The sequence below is a fragment of the Struthio camelus genome, chromosome 10, assembly GCF_040807025.1.
Source record: "Struthio camelus isolate bStrCam1 chromosome 10, bStrCam1.hap1, whole genome shotgun sequence".
NCBI classification, from domain to species: Eukaryota; Metazoa; Chordata; class Aves; order Struthioniformes; family Struthionidae; genus Struthio; species Struthio camelus.
This window is the reverse complement of record NC_090951.1, coordinates 16623462-16643267: the sequence shown is the minus strand read 5'-3', so window position 1 is coordinate 16643267 and position 19806 is coordinate 16623462. Positions and strand designations below refer to the sequence as shown.

Below are 19806 nucleotides of genomic sequence, written 5' to 3'. Positions count from 1 at the left end.
TTACTACTCGTAAGATTAATTTTATACTCACATGCTCCAGAATCAAGGTGGAGGTTCCATTTTTCAACAAAACAAACATATTGGACTCCTATCTTAAATGAAACAGTAATTCAGGCTTAATTGGGTCGCCAGGGTTGGCACTTCCATAATTCTTGGTACTCATGTTCTCATGTGTCATAACGAGTATTAAATGAAGGAAGTGGAATTCAGTTTCACAAGTGTTTATTCTGGCAAAAGATGTAATAAGAAGTTATTGAATTTTTGTTCAAACCATTCATCTGTCCTTGCCTGTTTTGCTTTTGCAAGGGTGTGAAATATGCGTAAGCATGTAAATTAAGGTAGCAATCCAGGTTAGCTGTGGCCAGAAAATTGTGTTGTCCTTAAAATGTTTGTCTTTTTGGTGAGAAATAAAATGGAGCAGCCTGGGCAAAACAAAAAAAACAGTATGAGAACTGTAGTTGAATACCTTGTTTTGTCGTTCTCCTATGTGAGAAGATAAATGTATAATAACAACAAAATCGCCCTTTTTGTGCTGCTGCCTGGCCAGAGAGTTTGGCCATTAAGTCTGCAAAAGGAGCACAAGAAAACCAAACTGATTCCCGAGGGAGAGGGGGAGAAGCAACTTTTTTCCCCAGTATTTATCAGTATTTAGGACAGTAGAGTTTGTGAAAGTGAAGCTGATCTGATCTTTAAAACTCTTCCTGTTGTTTATGAAAACAAAAGTAATTTTTCATTTCCGAAAAGCTTTAAATTGCCCACGTAGTCAGGATGGGCTTATTGACAACATTTCTGTCTGTTTTAGATGATCGGTGTGTGAGCTTATATGTCTTAATGTCTCTGTTTTGCCTCTTTCTAATGGTTGAGCCATGATTCAGCTTCTTCCTTGTATCCACTAGCTGCATCTCAGAAGTAGGGTTTGGTATCTCTTCTCTCAGCCGCACTAGATATACATATATATACATGCACACACACTTTGTACACATATGTACACTATATATACATGGGTTTTGTGTGCATGTAAGGTGAAGGGCAAGTACCAAACCTTTTCACATGGGGGGAAAAAATTTCCTGCAAGCGCCTGCTGTAAGCCCCAACGCGTGTGACACTGGTCTCAAATGGGCTGAGCACGGCTGGGCGGAGAAGATGGGGAAGCAGATTTGTGGCAAATGACAAGATGCTTGCCATCCCTCCTTCTCTTCAGGGATAAACTGAGATGATTCAATGTACGCTTCAACCCTAATTTTAATCCCATTTAAACAAGTAATTGTGCCTTGCACCTTTCCTCATTATAAATTCACACTCTTATGCGTCTGTGGCCAGGGCACGGAGACAGTCGCTAACTAGAATAGATTGTACAATTCACATTTGCAGGAGGAAAGAAAAAAAATAAAAACATAAAGTCATAATGGAACCTATGTTTTTGGTTAAACTAGAGATATCTTAATACAGACAATCGGCGCCTAAAGCATTCAGGAGGAGGAGGTCTTTGCCGTTAGCAGGACCTTAGGGAAGGGCCCGTCCCGTTGTGGTGCGCGTTCGGCCTGGGGTGCCTTCAGCTGAGGCTGGAGAGCGGTAGGGTTTCTGCTGGGCTCGGCAGGTTTCTTGGCAAGAGCGTGGTGGGGCTGTGGCGCTGGCTGGCTTCGGTAGGGCTCCTTGGCTTTGCTTCTCCTTCCCCCCGTTCCAGCGGGGGGACTGCAGTGAGTCCTCCCCAGGGGAGGCTGGAGCGGGTTGCACTGATGCGAGCCAGGCGGGAGCCTCCTTCGGTGTCGGGGGAGAAAGGCCGCAGCTTACGCTCTTTTGAAGATGTGGGGGACGAGTCTCACCGCTTATTGTGGGCTCCTTCAGTCAGAGGTCGGCGGGAAGAAGAGAGCAGGTTTCCGGAGGCTGTTTTGCTGCGAGTTGTCGGATCGCGAGCGTTGGGTCACCGCTGGTTGAAGTGGCAAGGTCTCCCAGGCCGCACGCTGGTCCTAGCCGAGCGCGATTCACCGAGAAGCAGTCCTGGCAGGTTGCTTGCTTGTTTTAAAAGTCATTTCTTACTAAAAATGACAGATTCTTTTAGTAAAAAGAGGCAGTGTTACCATACAGCCTGAAAGGCGGAGCTAAATAAGCCACGGTATTTGGCTTTTATCTTGCACAGCACAAAAACTACAGGTTTTTTTAGACCTTTCAGTTGTTTCTAGCAGGTACTGGTAAGTGGAGAACCTCTTTTCCTACCTGTGTCTAATGCCGTTCCCCTCAGGCTGGTCACAACCCGGGTATAGTTTCCCAACTGGTGTTTAACTAAACGATACTTAGCAATGCGCTTAGTGTTCAGCAGTGTGGTTTTGCGTTTGCTTTTGTTATGTTGGGGCTTCTCTTTCAATTTTAAATGAAATATTTAAAAAAATAAAAGGTTCAGTATAGCAAGGCCAGAGCTGCGCTTTGCCGTGACGCCAGCCGTGCCTGGGGAGCGAGCGGGAGGTCGGTTAGCTGGCGCAGAGCCCGCGCCTCGCGCCTTGGGTCGGGGCAGCGGCAGCTGCGCTGGCTCCAGAGGCCCCCGTGGGTGTCCCCGCGCTGCAGCAGCTCCCCGAAACCGGCCGGGGACAGCCGCGTTGCTCAGACCTGAGTAAATACCCCCATATGTCGTTGGGGAAGCAGAGATGGTTACAAGTGTGTCGTCTTTCCCATTTGCATCGTTTGCATGAAATCTTGACTGTGGATGAATGAAATGTGTACCTTTTCTGAAAATACCTCTGCGTAGACTTGTATATATTTAATATTTCTGCCACTTGAGTTTTCGAAAGTGCTGAGCAGCTGCTTTTTTTTTTTTTTTTTTGATAGGCTCAATGTGAATACCCAACACGTTTGGAAATCAGACCGATAGTGCATATATGTGACTATAAAATAGGTTACTTGATACTGTCTGTCACGTGTAATTTATTGATTTTTCTTTCCTAGTTCTTTGAAGGCAATATAAAATCTGGATGTTGTTGTTTTTTACTGTTTGTTTATTGCTGAGTAATTTCAGCCAACATGTGTTTTTCAGCATTGAGTCTATTCATCATGAACATCAGCCCATTAAGTTTGTAAGTGCGTCACAGTTTTCCTACCTAGATCAAAATGAGAGCCTGGAACAGCCTACTCTTTCTAACTTAACAAGCTGTTTTTATTTTCCCTTGCAACTTGCTCTAATAATATGACCAGCTTTAAATTCCTCAGGCCGGAAAGCCTGGCAGTAAAGTCCTGTGCAGGCCTGAGGTCTGAAGCATGAAGTTTTTCTCGGGTTTGGAGCACGACAATTGACATACCTTCTGCTAAGAAGGGAGGAGAAACACTCAGTTAGGAGCAAAGCTATGTTTTGGGGAAAGTATTTTTCATATGTGTAAAGACAGGGACTAGAAAACGATTTGCCTGGACGTCAAGTCACTGCATAACACCAGTTGAAGATCTAATCATAGCAAACCACCCTAGCAATCCAGTCACTTTTTGGTGACCCCAACCAGAAGAAACAGGTAGAGGTAGATCAGTTGGGATGTCTGGTCTCACTTTTCTCCCCTGTTAGTTGTTCTCTTGGCCCCGAGTTGATACATGGCAGAAAAGTTGAAACAGAGCTCCCCAAAAATGGAGCCGCCTCTCTGATATTGTCTCCCGGCACAGAAGTCCATATGCCTTTGCCTTAGGAGTTACAGCAGCTCCTCGGAGGTCCATGGCTGAGCTCTTTTGCCCTAGTTTATCCCTTCCCCAGCTCTAAAGGCACTGACTCCTCCAAACAGCTGTCCGTGCCGTTAACGTGATGCCTGGCTTGTTGCTGCCCACGCTGACGTTCTGCAGGAGGTGCTGACCACCCTTGTCGTGCTGCCGTCCCAGCTTCCCTGCTCGCCATCGAGAACATGACCCTTAAGTGGCTTTTATGAATGAGCTAAATGGATTGTAATTGATGACTTAATCTTTGCCTGAAAGTGCAATTCAGAAACATGAAAATGAGCACAGTAAAGCATTAAATTAAATCACACCCGTCTGGTCAGTTCATGGAGAACAGTCTTTCCTTGCGTAAGTTCAGTTTCTGCATTCATTGAGTTTCTCCAGACACCTCCTGGCCTGCATTTCCGATGCTCACTTGTGGGTATGGACTGAGGGAAAGAGCTTGAGCCAAGCCTGTTGGACTGCACGTGCCCAAGGCTGGCTTGGGAAAACAGCCCCAGAGCAGGTGCCTGCTGTATTTAGAGCTGCCCAATCAAACGGGAGGGAGGAAATCGTAAACTCAGGAAATCCATCTCCTGCACTTCATCCCACCCGAAGGGCTGGTTTCGCTCCCCACATCCCTGCGGGTGGTTCCCAACCCTGGTCCCTGGCTCTGCGCTGCAATGGGAGCACGCTCCCTTTGCACAGTGACAAAACATGAGGAGGGGAAAACATCTTTGTGTATACGCTAGAAGAGGACTTTGCTTGCGTGTACTGCAGAGACGGCCGTGTCCTGCCGCCGCCAGAGCAGACCTGCGCTGGGGCCTGCCCGAAACACGGCCACAACCCCTTCTGGGTGGCCAGGTTTGGATGCAAAAATGAGGCAGACGAAGCTCTTAACTGCTGTGTGATGTCTTTTTGTTTTGTATAATCAAGTGCTCAAATCATGATAAATGTTGACATCAAGTAGCAAGAAGTGCAGAACGTAGTTCTGTGTCTGTATGGCAACAGGGTCAAACAAAGTTTGTGCTCTGGCTGAGATCATAGGAAGAAATATCCGTAGCAATTGGAAAAAGTATTGCTAATTATTGTAGCTAATTGTTACAACTGATCGTTATTCTGTGAGGATTGTTTTCCTAAGGGCTTTGCCATTCATTCTTTGTATTTAAAAGTTGTACATGTGATAGCTGAAATTCTGAATTTGTAGTATTCTCTCAGTGTGATTATTGCGTCGATGATCTGGGTGTGTGACCCCGTGTGCAGACAGTCTTGTTCTTTCACATCGGTTTTATAAAGTGCCGCCTCTGCTAACTGCTGCGGAGGTATCAGAGTAGGCAGGAACGGCACAGGACCCGCCAGCTAGCAGGGTAAGCAGGAGCAGCAAGCTATTAATATCGTTCTGTTAAATCATTGGTGATATTGCCACTATCATCCTCTAATCTTGCTTAAAAAAGACCGAACGTTGCAGTTGAACGTTTCTGAAGGACAAATTGCTAAGCAAAATATATGGCTAATCCTAACATTTCTGTAGAAATCGGGTGAGTTATTATTGATTCACAGAGCACGACAAAACATCACTGCATGAATTAGCAAACAGCTGTTTCTAATTTGAGTTTAGAACTGTACACAGAGGAACTTGTTTTAGTGTTCACTCCTTTCATTTATAATGAATTTTAATCACCGCTACAGGTGAGAAAAATGTAGAAACAAGCTTGTATCTTGTGGAAGAAACAAAGGAGAGACAGATGCTAACAGATTTACAGTCTGTGATAAAAGGAATGTTTTGGTACACTTTACATGTAATTAGAGTGCAGCTGTTTTCAGTCCCAAGTCCATGATGCACAGCAGAATATAGTATCTGCTGCTTTTCCAAAGGGAGTAAAGAAAAACAGTGATTCAACTCTGAAAGCATTTAGCTTATTCCTAGATCTAGCATAAAACTTTCTCCTCCACCCCTTATTACGCCATTTACTGAAGTGCGAAGTAACTTATTTAATGATATGTTAATTTTTTGTTACCTATAAAATACAGACCGTTTGATTTAAGAAAAATAATGTGAAAAATAACTTTCTGATTTTTGTCATCTCTGTAGAATTATATATCATCCTATCCGTGGTCTTTACTGAGTCTCGATAGCTTTGCCAGAAATTGAGGGCTCAGGCACGTGTTACTGTGGCTTAACAAGTTTCTGTATATCAGCTAAGCTTCAGTATGTGTCTTTGTGTGTGCTCTTAACTTGCAGCATAAAAAAGAGGCAGAGTAATTAAATGCCTCTTGATCACAGCAAAAAGATTTAAACAAAGACAGCTAGGTTTAAACTAAGTGTAAAAGTTTATTTGCAGCAGATGTCCCAGAAAATTTAACATTTTAAATTCTACACTACATCTTGTGCTGACTTTGTGTTCTAAATACCAAGTCACTCTATGCATGAGAACAGAAATTAGATTATATATATTTTTCCATTAAGCCAGCTATCTTCTTTCTTTTCCCTTTTTTTAAAACCTCACTTGAAAATAAATGGCAGTGCAAAGCTGAGAAGTTGGAAGAAGGGTCACTAACTGTCGGTAATTTAGTCCAACAAAAATGCTTACCGCATGTGCATGTAACTAGGTATAACTGCATTTTTCTTAAGTCACGGATAATCATGATGGCACCGTGTGTGGTGCTGTTTATACTAACACCTCTTAGTTTTTCATCCAACTTTAGTTTTGCTTTGAACATAACATATATTAACAGATTTATGCCTTAAAATAAGAAAAACATGCAGAATGTTTTGTGAATAAGCTCATGCCGCTGGCACTAATGAAGCTGCACGGGGCTCGTTGGGGCCGCCGGCACTTGCCAGGGCCTCTCCCGCCTGCCGGAGCGAAGAGCGGGCTGACCAGTCTGGGAGAAGTTGCACGATGGTTTTGCAGGCATAATTACAAATCAGTTGTAGAAATCTTTTGCCATTGTGTAGTAAAGTTGTTTGAGTGTGCATTAATGCTGCGTTTGTCATAGCTGCAGTGGCAGCTGAAAAGCGGCGCTGGTGGCCGGCTATTGCCTTCTGCTACGCAAAGAGCAAAAACGTTCCGTGACGGTAATATCTGTACATAAAATTGAGTTTGGTATATTAATCGTCACTTTTACTGTTTACTTCGTTATACCTGAAATGTGCAGGAAAATGGGACTAAACACTCCAAAAAAGATTTTTAGTAAAAAGCTGTCAAAGCGTACTGAAAATAGTGAAACTTAAAACACTTGCTATGTAAACTTGCTTTGCGTTATTTCACACCAGCACGGCAGTGTCAATGAACAGCGTATGTTGGGTGAAGCGCCTACCGCAATCCGCTGGAACGATTTAACCTAGGTTTTAATACGTAGTGAAGCAATTCAAAATGTGCTGTAGCCACTACTAAAGCCTTCTCTGTCTTTTTCGCTGAATCTCTGTGTTGTATTCTCATGGTTAGGTGTCTGTGATAATAAGAATTATTGAAATTGGTAGCATTTCTGTTGGGCCATCCGTTGGGCGTCGTACAGGAAGCGAGCCCTGTAATTTGCCCCGTGCAGCAGATGTCTTTTGCCTGTTACAGAGACGAGGAACTGAAACACAGACGGTTTATAGGCATGTCTCATGATGCCAAGTAGATTTTTCTAAAATAACTTAGTTTTTTGGGTGCTGGAGTCCCGTCAACTTTCAATGAGCTAAAGCATTTGAGTGCTTTGACCACTTCTGGCTTCTGTGCCTTGACACAGATCTGCATAGAGAGTCTCTGAAAGAACCAGGAATTTGAATTTCAGTTGAAAACCAACCCTCTCCCCAACAATTGATGTAGGGACCTTTTTTGGTTAATTCCTCTTGCGTTCTAGCTGTGTGCTAGAGGAATAAACCCAACAGAATAACAGCATCTCCCAAACCTAACTGCCCTGGTCTGTGATCCTGTGTGAGGAAAAGTCTCCCAGGCGCAAAGGAGAGCAGTGCAGTGATTTTATCGCTATTAGCAAAATAACTCTGAAATAATAAAGGTATCAGCGCCATCGGCGTGTGCTGCGGAGACAGACAGGACTGCTCACGTCCGGCAATCTGTGCTGTGCTGCACGGCTCCCTGCTCCAACGATCGCACTTCCTAAGGCTTCATTTTATTGTTGTAGCTTCGTGAATGCATTTCTGGACTTGGCTCATCTTATCTGGAAGACAAACAGAGAATGAAGTATGATTTATACTGCAGTTTGGCCAAATTGGTCTTATTAGAAGGAAAAATACATTTATTGACTGCATTGAGGCTAGGACGAGATCCTCAGTGATGATGATGAATGCTTGCAGTCCCTTAAACATGCTGAACATTAAGTTGCTAAATTACTGTGCCACTTTGAGATTGATTTTCAAGTTTGGCCCTTTAAGCTTCATGACCCACACATATGTCCTGAAGACTACCGACATTCTGAAGCCTCCTTAATGCTTTTTTTTTTCCTAATTAAACTTTTTATTGAATTTTCTTCCCCTTTTAATACTTGTTTTGATTCTCTTATGCGTAAATGACAAAAGCTTTGCACCAGCCATGTGATTCTCTATTTTAGTACAGTCCCACTTTGCAGGATTAGCCATTTTTAATGACTTTAATCTCCTTTTAAAAGTGATTTTTCTCATTCTGCTACATTCCTTTGATTGCATTAATGTAGAATTATTATTCTAACCATCATTGCCAGACATGTCACACCACATCTCAAATATATCTTCCCAGTAAAATATTACTCCGGTAAAATACCTTAGAATTTCCTTCTCGGTTCATTATGGGTCTTTTCTTCAATTTAAAATGGCAAGTTAAAATGAACAGGGCTATTTTTCATTCCATAAAGAGATTAATGATAATGAGTTTTTCTTAATTTCTTCAGTTTTAGGCCTTGAGTAATTTAATGGCTTGTTTGTAAGGAAGTCAAGGTAGGTTGTTTTCAGAGCTTAAGCAATAGCTTTCCAATTCTTTTTAAATTGTAAAAGAAGGAGAAAGGAATCCGCAAGTTAAACATGTACATGGATGAAAGGTCTAAAGCAAGCTAACAGAAGGAGACAGTCTTTGCTTTCAACCGTGTATGTAAATGGTTCCGTTTTTATTACAAACATAGCTTTCCAATCTGAGAAATGCTAGTTCATTTGAATCCAAATTATATTAGCACAGCAATGTCTTTGTGCATCACTCGCAAAGTAATACCGGCTTTCTTGGGTCTTGCTTTCTCAATAGCCCAGTGAGTTTGAAGAGCGGCAGCTGGAGGGGAGCTGGCCCTATTTGAATCTCGGGACATGTTTTGAGGTAGATTGGTTCATTTCAGAGGGAAGAAGAGAACTTGACGAACGTTGGCTAGGTTTGCGTGCTGGGCCGGTCCGACGGCTAGCATGGGCACGTGGCAACGGCACAAAGTTGCCGGAGCAGAAGGGGTTGGCCTGGCTTGCGGCGGTGCTCAATTTGGCCCACTCCGTCTAGTTTAACAGCGGAACAATGCAGCTTTGTTCACTGAAGCAGTTTTAGGCCCGCTGGGTTGGCTCCTGGTGCAGTCGCTCCTCTGTACACCAGCGCCCAGCGAAAGATGCACGCGCCTGCTTGGTAGCAAAAGGGAAGATATTTAAAAAGCGTGTGTTTTTATAACAATTTTTGCAAAGTTGCCACCTCTTTTTATTTAAATTGCAGCCGGTCAGCTAGCGTAGTAAACGTTACCAGGGTGGCGTGCTTTTTTGTTTGTTTGTTTCTTTTTCCCACAGAAAAAACCGATGGCAGTAGCGAATGCAGCATGTGCTGCCCTGCTTCAGGCCTCGCATCCCCCTCTCCCTGGCTTTTGTCTGTGTCCCGGAGGAGCCCAGCTGGTGCGCGGGGGGAATTTGCCAGCTGGGAGCCACCGGCACCTCCCCGCCGGCTAATCCGGGAGCCGGCAGCCGGCTGCGCCCGTCGGAGGGGCCTGAGGCCGTGGAGACGGCCGGGCTGCGCTGCAACGTGAAGCGCGCCGGGAGACCGCCGCGCGGCCGAGCAAACGCAGCTTGGCAAACGCTTGCGTTAAGAGCAGCACGTCGGACCCTCCGCTTTTAGGCTGAGGCCCGGCCGGCGCGGGGAAGTTAGCTGGGCACAAACCTTGGTGCATCTTGCAAGGAGGTTTGGTTAAAACGGGGGCTCCCGGCAGTAGGGCAGCTCGCGCGTGCTGGAGAAGTTGTGTTGTGCACGATTATTTGGTTTGGATTTTGCAGAGTAGCTCAAATTTCTGCTCTCCTGGAATAAAAAAGAAAGGTCTCGGACCAAGTCCGTGGTGGCACAGGACGGAGGTTCTCCGGCGGCGCCGTGCTGCGCGGCGCACGTGCTCCTCTGCGCCGGCGCCGGGCTGGCGGGCAGGCGGGAGGCGCGCGCGTCTGGCAGCCTACGCGCACGGTTGGGGATGTTTTATTGGTTTGTTTCAGTAGGAGCTGACGTAGGAGCATTAAACGTTTCGTAAGGACAACGTATCAGGAGAACCAGCTTCTTTTTGAATTTCCAAATGTGTATGCGGGGTCAGCGCCTTCCCTCGTTTGCATGAATTTTATTTTTCCTTCGGCGCGTGGTTCAGTTTCGTATCAGACTCGTGGCGTTTTTGCTTCACTCAACATCTCCACGTATATTGGAATTGGTATATTTGAACTTGCTCTCTTCTGTTTCTTGTTAGCAATTCTGTTTATGAAAGCTGCCAAAATTTTATGCATTTTTTCCTAAAATGACTGTTTTGCAGTTGGAGATGGCACTGTGTTCCTTTATGGTAATATCAAATTACAAAATATTTTCCAAAACCTCATATTGGGCAAAGGAAATAGTCATTAAAGCAGAGGCTGGGCCATTGCTGTTTTATCCTGAAGTTGATTGTTTTGTGATGTCTTGAAATCTCCAGTGATGATGGTTTTCTGGGTTTTTATTTGTTTGTTTTTGTAATAAGCAGGCAACATTACCTTTCATGCGAATGAACGTGGTAATGATGCAAATCTCTTCTCCGATTTTGTTGAGCTGTCTTAAATCTGATGCTTTTATTTCGCATAGCTGTTCGAATCTGTTTGCTTTTGGTCAGCCTTTAGTTCTGTTACAGTTTTGAGACAGAACTGAAGGGTTTTGTTTAATGGAGTCATTACTTAAGATCATCTTGACGTAACATTTAAAAAGACCCACAAAATCACAGGTGATCACTTAATACTGTAGCTTTTCAAGTGTTTGCATTGCTTCATTGCACACTGTGTTTTGCTTTCTGTATTCATTGTTTATTGCTTTACAGTACAGTGAGCAGGTGTTAAACCTGCTAAAGAAAAATGCTTTTTAGTAATCCTATATGTTGGCATATTCATGAGTTATGTTTGCAGATATATTTTTATATCTCTTTCTCAAACACCCTTTGAAATTCAAGGAACAGTCTTTATTTTTTGAGTTGATATTTTTTGCACTGTAGTAGCAGAAGCCCATAGTGTTGTTGAGAGCTTTGTCCTTATTTCACAGATGCACTGGGAATTGTTTTTAATCTCCTTTCTGCTTTCCCATTACAGATGGTGATGACGACCCACAACTCTCCTGGGTGGCTTCATCTCCCTCCAGCAAAGATGTTGCATCACCCACTCAGATGATAGGAGATGGGTGTGATCTCGGCATCGGGGAGGAGGAAGGGGGGACTGGCCTGCCATATCCCTGTCAGTTTTGTGATAAGTCCTTCATTCGCCTGAGCTACCTTAAAAGGCATGAGCAGATCCACAGTGACAAACTACCTTTCAAATGCACCTACTGTAGCCGGCTTTTTAAGCATAAGAGGAGTAGGGATCGCCACATAAAGCTTCACACGGGGGATAAAAAGTACCATTGCCACGAATGCGAGGCCGCCTTCTCGCGCAGCGACCACCTCAAAATCCACCTGAAAACCCACAGTTCCAGCAAACCGTTCAAGTGCACTGTGTGTAAGCGTGGGTTTTCATCTACCAGCTCATTGCAGAGTCACATGCAAGCTCATAAAAAGAACAAGGAACATATGGCAAAGACTGAGAAAGAGGTGAAGAAGGATGATTTTATGTGTGATTACTGTGAAGAGACATTCAGTCAGACTGAAGATTTGGAGAAGCACGTAATGACACGCCACCCACAGCTTTCCGAGAAGGCAGATTTGCAGTGTATTCATTGCCCTGAAGTATTTGCAGACGAAAACTCGCTGCTCTCACACATTCATCAAGCCCATGCCAACAAAAAACACAAGTGCCCTATGTGCCCGGAGCAGTTTTCTTCAGTGGAAGAAGTCTATTGCCACTTGGACAGCCACAGACAACCTGACTCCAGCAATCACAGCATCAGCCCTGATCCGGTCCTGGGGAGCGTGGCCTCCATGAGCAGCGCAACGCCTGACTCAAGCGCCTCAGTGGAAAGAGGTTCCACCCCAGATTCGACCCTAAAACCTTTGAGAGGACAAAAGAAAATCAGATCAGTGGACAGAGAGGAGGGCCAGACCTGGTCTAAAGTTACTTACAGCTGCCCTTACTGCTCCAAGCGTGACTTCAACAGCCTTGCTGTTCTGGAGATCCACCTGAAGACCATTCACGCAGACAAACCTCAGCAAAGCCACACGTGCCAGATCTGCCTTGATTCCATGCCTACGCTGTACAACTTGAACGAACACGTGAGAAAGGTGCACAAAAATCATGCCTATCCCATGATGCAGTTTAGCAACATTTCTGCCTTTCACTGTAACTACTGCCCTGAGATGTTTGCAGATATCAATAGCTTACAAGAGCACATCCGTATTACTCACTGTGGCCCAAACGCTACCCCTCAAGATGGTAACAATGCTTTCTTCTGTAACCAGTGCTCCATGGGCTTTCTGACCGAAGCAACCTTGACTGAGCATATTCAGCAGACTCACTGCAATGTAGGAAATTCAAAATTGGATTCCCCTGTCATTCAGCCAACGCAGTCTTTTATGGAAGTTTATTCATGCCCTTATTGCACAAACTCCCCCATTTTTGGCTCCATCCTGAAGCTTACAAAGCATATTAAAGAAAACCACAAGAACATTCCTCTGGCACACAATAAGAAGTCAAAAGCAGAGCAGAGTCCAGTTTCTTCTGATGTTGAAGTCTCTTCCCCTAAAAGGCAACGGCTTTCTGCTAGCGTAAACTCAGTGTCTAATGGCGAATACCCATGTAATCAGTGTGATCTAAAGTTCTCTAATTTTGAGAGTTTTCAAACTCATTTAAAGTTGCATTTGGAGTTGCTGTTGAGGAAACAGTCTTGCCCTCAGTGTAAAGAAGACTTTGATTCCCAGGAGTCTCTTCTGCAGCATCTCACTGTACATTACATGACAACTTCGACCCATTATGTATGTGAGAGCTGCGACAAACAGTTCTCTTCGGTGGATGATTTGCAGAAGCATTTGCTGGACATGCATACTTTTGTGTTGTATCACTGCACCCTTTGCCAAGAAGTTTTTGATTCCAAGGTATCTATCCAAGTGCATCTGGCAGTTAAGCATAGCAATGAAAAGAAGATGTATCGTTGCACAGCCTGTAACTGGGATTTTAGGAAGGAGGTGGATCTCCAGATCCATGTGAAGCATAGCCACTTGGGGAATCCAGCAAAGTCTCACAAATGCATCTTCTGTGGTGAGACCTTTAGCACAGAGGTAGAACTGCAATGCCACATCACAACCCACAGCAAAAAATACAACTGCAAGTTTTGTAGCAAAGCTTTTCATGCCATCATCTTGCTTGAAAAACACTTGCGGGAAAAACATTGTGTTTTTGATGCTAGTGCTGAAAACGGTACAGCTAATGGCATGACCCCAACAAATAAGAAGGCAGAAGGTGCAGATATCCAGAACATGTTAATGAAGAATCCAGATACTTCCAACAGTCATGAAGCCAGTGAGGACGATGTAGATGCTTCTGAGCCCATGTACGGCTGTGATATCTGTGGGGCTGCCTATACTATGGAAGTCCTCTTGCAGAATCATCGTTTGAGAGATCATAACATCCGGCCTGGGGAGGATGACTGTTCTAGGAAGAAAGCAGAATTTATCAAAGGTAGCCATAAGTGTAATATCTGCTCAAGGACCTTTTTCTCAGAAAATGGCCTGAGAGAGCACATGCAGACCCATCGGGGCCCGGCCAAGCACTACATGTGCCCCATCTGTGGGGAGCGCTTCCCATCACTCCTGACCCTGACAGAGCACAAAGTCACTCACAGCAAGAGTTTGGATACAGGAACGTGTCGAATTTGCAAAATGCCGCTGCAGAGCGAGGAGGAATTCATTGAGCACTGCCAGATGCACCCAGATCTCAGAAACTCCCTCACCGGCTTTCGCTGTGTTGTCTGTATGCAGACCGTCACCTCCACCCTGGAGCTGAAAATCCATGGGACGTTCCATATGCAGAAATTGGCAGGAAACTCTGCAACCTCATCGCCCAACGGCCAGGCCTTGCAAAAACTCTACAAGTGTGCGTTGTGCTTGAAAGAGTTCCGAAATAAGCAGGACTTGGTCAAATTGGATGTTAATGGCCTTCCGTATGGCCTGTGTGCTGGATGCATGACCAGGAGCACCAATGGACAGTCTTCGGGCTTGACCCCACAGGAGGTGAACGAGAGGCCATGTGGCAGTCTGAGGTGTCCGGAGTGTAGTGTCAAATTTGAAAGTGCTGAAGACCTAGAGAGCCACATTCAGGTAGACCACCGAGACCTGACACCTGAGACTAGTGGCCAGAGGAAAGGTACCCAGACATCCCCTGTTCCCAGAGTAAGTACAACTGCTCTTTAAAATGTCTGAGTGATAAAACGTAGACCTCTAATATGACTGAGCCCAGATCTGATGTTTTGGGTTTTGATTTTTCTTTTCTTTCTTTCTTTTTTTTTATGAGTGTTACTTTATAAAATTACCTGTGCTATTAAAAGAAAAGAAGGAAAGGTATAGCAGTGCACATAGAAAAATTGTATGTTGCCCAGTCTTGCAGGCTCCTTGATTCCTGGTGGCAGAGCATCAGCTTTTTATCATAAAACTGCTCTACGTTTGCTAACAGAGAGCTGAGATACATCCCTGGTGCACTTGGATGGTGGGATCGAGCTTGTCCATGATTTCTGATGCCACTGAATTGGCGAATCTGGAAAAGTTGGGGCATTTCCATGAAAAAAAGGAGATTCTCAGCACCCAAAAGAAAACATTCAAAATCATTTATCATACCCAAAGAATGAGATAATTTCTTTCCTGGGAACTAATCATGAGTAGGAAGATAAAGGAACTTGTGAGGAAAATTGTAGTGAGTTAGGTGAATGCCTCACCTGAAACGAATTTCTGTGCTAAAAAGGTAGTCTTTGTGCATGTCTGTTAGCATGAATGTTGTGAGGCTACTTGATGGTTGTGTGCTTATGTGGGTGTGTGTGTATGCATATACATGCAAGTGAAGAAGGAAATAAACTTGGAAAAACCTAAGGCTGAGGAAGCCTTAGCCAAGATAGAGCTGTGCCACCCACCTTGGTTCTCAAGTCACTTATATGTGGTAGGTAGGGGTTGGTCAGATGGTAGGCGGTTTGCACATTGATTTTAAAAGGAACTGCTTCATGGCCTTCCTTGAGCAAATCTGAATGTTGTTTTCTAATATGCGGGTTACATATTTGAAAGCAGAGCGTGTTCTCCTTTAGAGCTCGCGGATAGCCTGCTTTCCCGTTTCTTAACTTACAAGATTCTTGGGAACGTGCAGTATCCAAGTAAGGTTTCAGAAGCCTGCTCAGGAGATTAATATTGCTTCCAGTTTATAGTTTTTAAAATTATTTGTTGACATTTTGGTTCAAGAATGGGCCAAGTGAGTCCTTGCTCTGTCAGGAACAGATGGAATGAGAAGTAGATTTTGGAAATCTTCTCAGGAGACCAACAGCAGACACATCTGAGTATTGATATCATCTGACATTTTTAATTAAACATGATGGGGTGAGATTTTCAAAAGTATCTAAGGAAATCAGGCACCCAACTCCTAATGAATAATTCCAACCATAGATTCCTGCTTATGTCAATCTACTAATTAAAGCACCCACAAACACATCTTTACTGCTTTAAAAGAACTTGAAAATAGTGTTCGAATGCAACATCCATGGCTCAGTAAGTAAGAGAAGACCCTAAGTACGTTGTGACAGTGCATATTGTAGTGACTGCAATGGAGCTGTTAGGGCTGGTGAGCTGGAGCTCGGCACTGTGCCCGTGAGGCTCGGTGGCTCCTGGCCAGAGCTGGCCCGTGCCTGCCAGGTCGGAGTCCGGCTCTGCCCGCCCCGGGCCCGCAGCTCGCCTCAATGCCCCCATCGAGGGGTTCTGATTGAATCCCACCACAAGCTTCATTTCATTTCATTTGCTTTTTTAGTAAAACAACTGGATATGCTTCCCTCTGGGTCTAGTGACTGCATGACGAAACCTGCTGGTGCATACATCTAATTCTGCAGAGGAGTAAGACATGGAAATCTCTCTCCCTTTGGGGTGGTATCTTTCGAGAGTTCAGCTGAGATTCTGACTCGGTCATTCTCCCTTCTGCTTCTCAGGTCTTTATTTCCTTCTAAATTCTTCTAAGCAGTTCTCTTAGGCAGGACTCATTCTTACTTCGTATGGTTATGCCTAGAGTCTCAAATATTGTCTTATCTTTCCTGTTGACAATCAGAAGCAGCAGACATTGCCATTTTCCGCTCTGATTTCTTGCTTTAACTCTCTCTTTTCAGTGAGAGCTTCCATACCTGTTCTCTCAGGGGATGGTTTCGGTTTCTCAAGGTAAATGCTTTGAATTTCATCCCATGAAGGCAAGTCTTAGTTCTTTTGTGGAAGATAATGAAAAACCAACATTTTTGGCTATGGCAAACGGTACCTTCAACCAGGTGTCTGTGGCTGGCACATACGCTAGTATCTGAGACCTTTAGGGTATGCATCCCGGGAACAGATGTATTGTTACAAGGAATAATTCATTATCTAACTCTTCATTATAGGTACAAGACCCGATTCTGATATCAGTTCACTTGGAAACTTTGGTTTCTCAAGGTAATGAACGCCCGTTGTGTCTGCCTAGCACAGTGGTTTTCAAAGAATTATTATCTCCTTTAAATGGTGATAAATTCCTGTTTAAGAATAACATTTATTTAACTGCACTGGCCTCCCAATGAAACTAAGCAAGTTGAACACAATCTCTCTTGTTGTCTTGTTAGTATGCTGTGCACAAGTAAAATACCGTTTTACTAAAGCTGTCTTTAGTGCACAATGCCCGTAGAGTGATCTGCAGATGTCCAGACGAGAGCTGCTTCTCTTCCATTCTTGAGCGCTTGCACATTTCTTCTTCAAACATTTTTTTGATTTTTCTTTCTTAAACAGAAAAGCAGTTGAAGATTAGAAAAAGGTACATTCAGAAACAAAATATAGGGAGATTAGATTTTAAATAGTGGGTATATACATTGGAATAAACAAGAAAAAGCAGAATGAAACCCTAGCAAATGGAGAAGATGCCATACAAATACATAACAACTTTGAATGCCAGAAATCACTCCACTGACAGGGATTTCAGTCCTTGAACTGAAGAAGAGAGTATGGAAGCCTAGAGGAATTTTCAAAAAAAGTTAAATGAAGATTTAACCCCAAAGAGAAAGAAAATAAATATTAGCACTCAATGAATAAAAAGTGAAAATGTTTGGGAGGAAAAAAAAAAAGTAGAGCAGGAGACGAAAATCATTCCTTTTTACTGTGTATGTTAGTATGTGTGTGTGTTGCACACATGCGTATAGCACAACAAAGGGAGTATGAATATTTTGTCATATTTTGTTTAGGTTTGTACTATTGAATTTGTAGAGATTTTGTTCTGAAAACCAGTGGCAGACAGCTAGGTGAGGTTCGGAAACCTTTGAGCATTCAGAATTGCTTGGCAGGTGTTGTTTTTTCTTCTTTTATCCGTAAGAAAGAAAGAGAACAGCAGTTAAAGTACTTCTGTGTTTTCTCTTTCTCACCTACTTTTTAGTATGGGAAACAACCATGAAGTAATGTCTGTGAATTAATCACCTTTCCTTCCTGGACAAGCGTATCTAAGTATGATTAAATCATGATCGTCAACAAAGATAAGTTTCTAGATGGCCACAGTGCTTGCCTCCTGTACAATGAAACATCTGCATCAGAGGGTGTCTGTTATTAAGAGATTTTAATACAAGTTAGTCATCTCTCATAGAAAACATCACGAAGAGGAATAAATAAAATACACCGTGGTAGTGAAAGACTGCTCTAACATCATGTTAGTGTTTGATTGTTCAGCTGTTCCAGCTGAATAAGGCTCTCAGTTTCGTTTAGATGAGCGTAATAACTGGAGACACTGTGATGGCTGAGCCCATTCCAGTATCTGGTAAAGGGACAGATTAAGACCTTTTTTTTTAATTCTATCATGGTTACATCCAAAGTAATACTTTCATTTTTCTGCACATATTTCTGTACATAGGAGCTTCCGCTTTGAAGGCGTCCTATTAGTTTCCTCTAACGTCTTCGAGAGGAATGCATGTGTCCGGAGAAACATGGCTAGCTGTTTAGTTTTGAGATTACACATTGCCTCTTCTAATGCTGGAAACAGTCACTTTGCAGGCTGCTCTTTCTCTTACACAGATTCATTATTACTTTCTACTGTGCTTGTCACAAACAATAGTTGTTTGACATTGGCAATGGCAAATGCTCAGGACTTCAGTTATATTTCCGTCTTGAATTGTGTTGCTTTATTTAGACACCTAGGTTATTTGGACTGAAGGAGCAAAGGAGATGGCACGGGAAGTTGGATGAATGAACCCCGTTGTGCTCCATTTCTCCCTTCCCACTCTCCTGCACACTTTCTTGGATTCAGTTCCTTCTCTTTGTTCTCCCCCCCCTTCTCTTCCCTTGTAAATCCACTTGAATGGAGGAATATTTTCTTTGTAGAACAGGAAACCATTTCCAGATTTAAAGGAGGACAGTCTGGAAAACCCATGGGAACAGCACTTATTTCAGCAAAGAAACCAGAGCCCCCTGTTGTTATTACTATTATTTTGTGCCAAGATTGGAATTAAATATCTTGACTTAATGGGAATTGAGCTCTCAGTTGAAGGTCTGCTCATCTGGTCTCTTATGTCACCTTGATGCTGTTATCTATACTGTATTAGCTCCTCAGAGTCTTGGTGCATTTGTTGCTACCAGTCATAAAGACTAAAACTTTAAAAAGAGATAACCAGGCAATTACAAACGTCTTTGAAGCCACGGTACCCACAAAAATGGTAACAGAAGGTCATATTTGATACCACAAATAACGTGGACTTGTATTTAAACTAATGCTCCCAATTTATTGAGAATGGAAGTCTATTTTGTGACCTTCTTTTAAAGAAAATTATTAATGAGCCAAAAAATCAGCACTTCCACCTCTTTTATATACATTTGGGTGCCAGTTGAGCAATCGCTATTTCGTAGCCTGTATGAAGCCATTTACTAATTTTATTGCATATCAGGCAGGGTACCCCATCTCAAGAGCCATTGCCCCACTTAGCCTGTCCTTTTGCATGCGTGTCAGCTGAGGTTAAAGATAATATGCACAGGAAGCTCGAAAACTGCCGTCTTTGCTGAGGGGTGGTCACACCGAATAGGCTTTTATAAGTTTGTGAAGCAGCGAGGAGGAGTTTGTGCTGGGTCTGTGGATAAACAAAGACATCCTGTCTCCAGATCTGTTAGTAAGTAGCTTTCAGAAGCACCGAAATCAATTAAAAATATGAATCTGCCTATGAATTTGTCTGCCTTTAATATAACTTTAAAGGTTTGAAATAAGGCTGAGCTGAAATATTGTCCTCCTTTAACTAGTTACTTAGGAGCTGCCATGACAGAAGCAAGTGTCAAACAATGGACTGAGCTTGGGCAGCTTTAAAGTTTTAGAGAAGAAGATTTCTAGTTTTAAGTGTGACCACATGAATCGTTCTCTGCCCAGTCCCATTTTTTCTCTTCCAAGTTTTTGTTTTTTGGTTTTGTTTATTTGTTTGTTTGTTTTTTAAGTTAGGAGCCCGCAGCATGTGTATGGCAGTGTGTCTGAGAGTACATGTGTGTGTATGTGTGCTTACAGCCGTCTGCTGGAATAGATTCCCAGGAAACACTGCGTCAGAAATCCAGCTGCTTTTCCATTAACAGCCTTGATTT

General features: G+C 43.4%; 1 protein-coding gene across 5 annotated transcripts in view; it reads left to right on the top strand.

Moving 5' to 3' along the window:
* ZNF423 (zinc finger protein 423) overlaps positions 1 to 19806 on the top strand; it is a 221110-nt gene that overhangs the window by 111680 nt on the left and 89624 nt on the right. For all 5 annotated transcript variants that reach the window (XM_068955862.1, XM_068955863.1, XM_068955866.1 and 2 more), the window contains one exon: positions 11177 to 14400. In XM_068955862.1, coding sequence (XP_068811963.1) covers positions 11177 to 14400 — 3224 coding nt within the window. The remainder of the gene's footprint in view (positions 1 to 11176; positions 14401 to 19806) is intronic.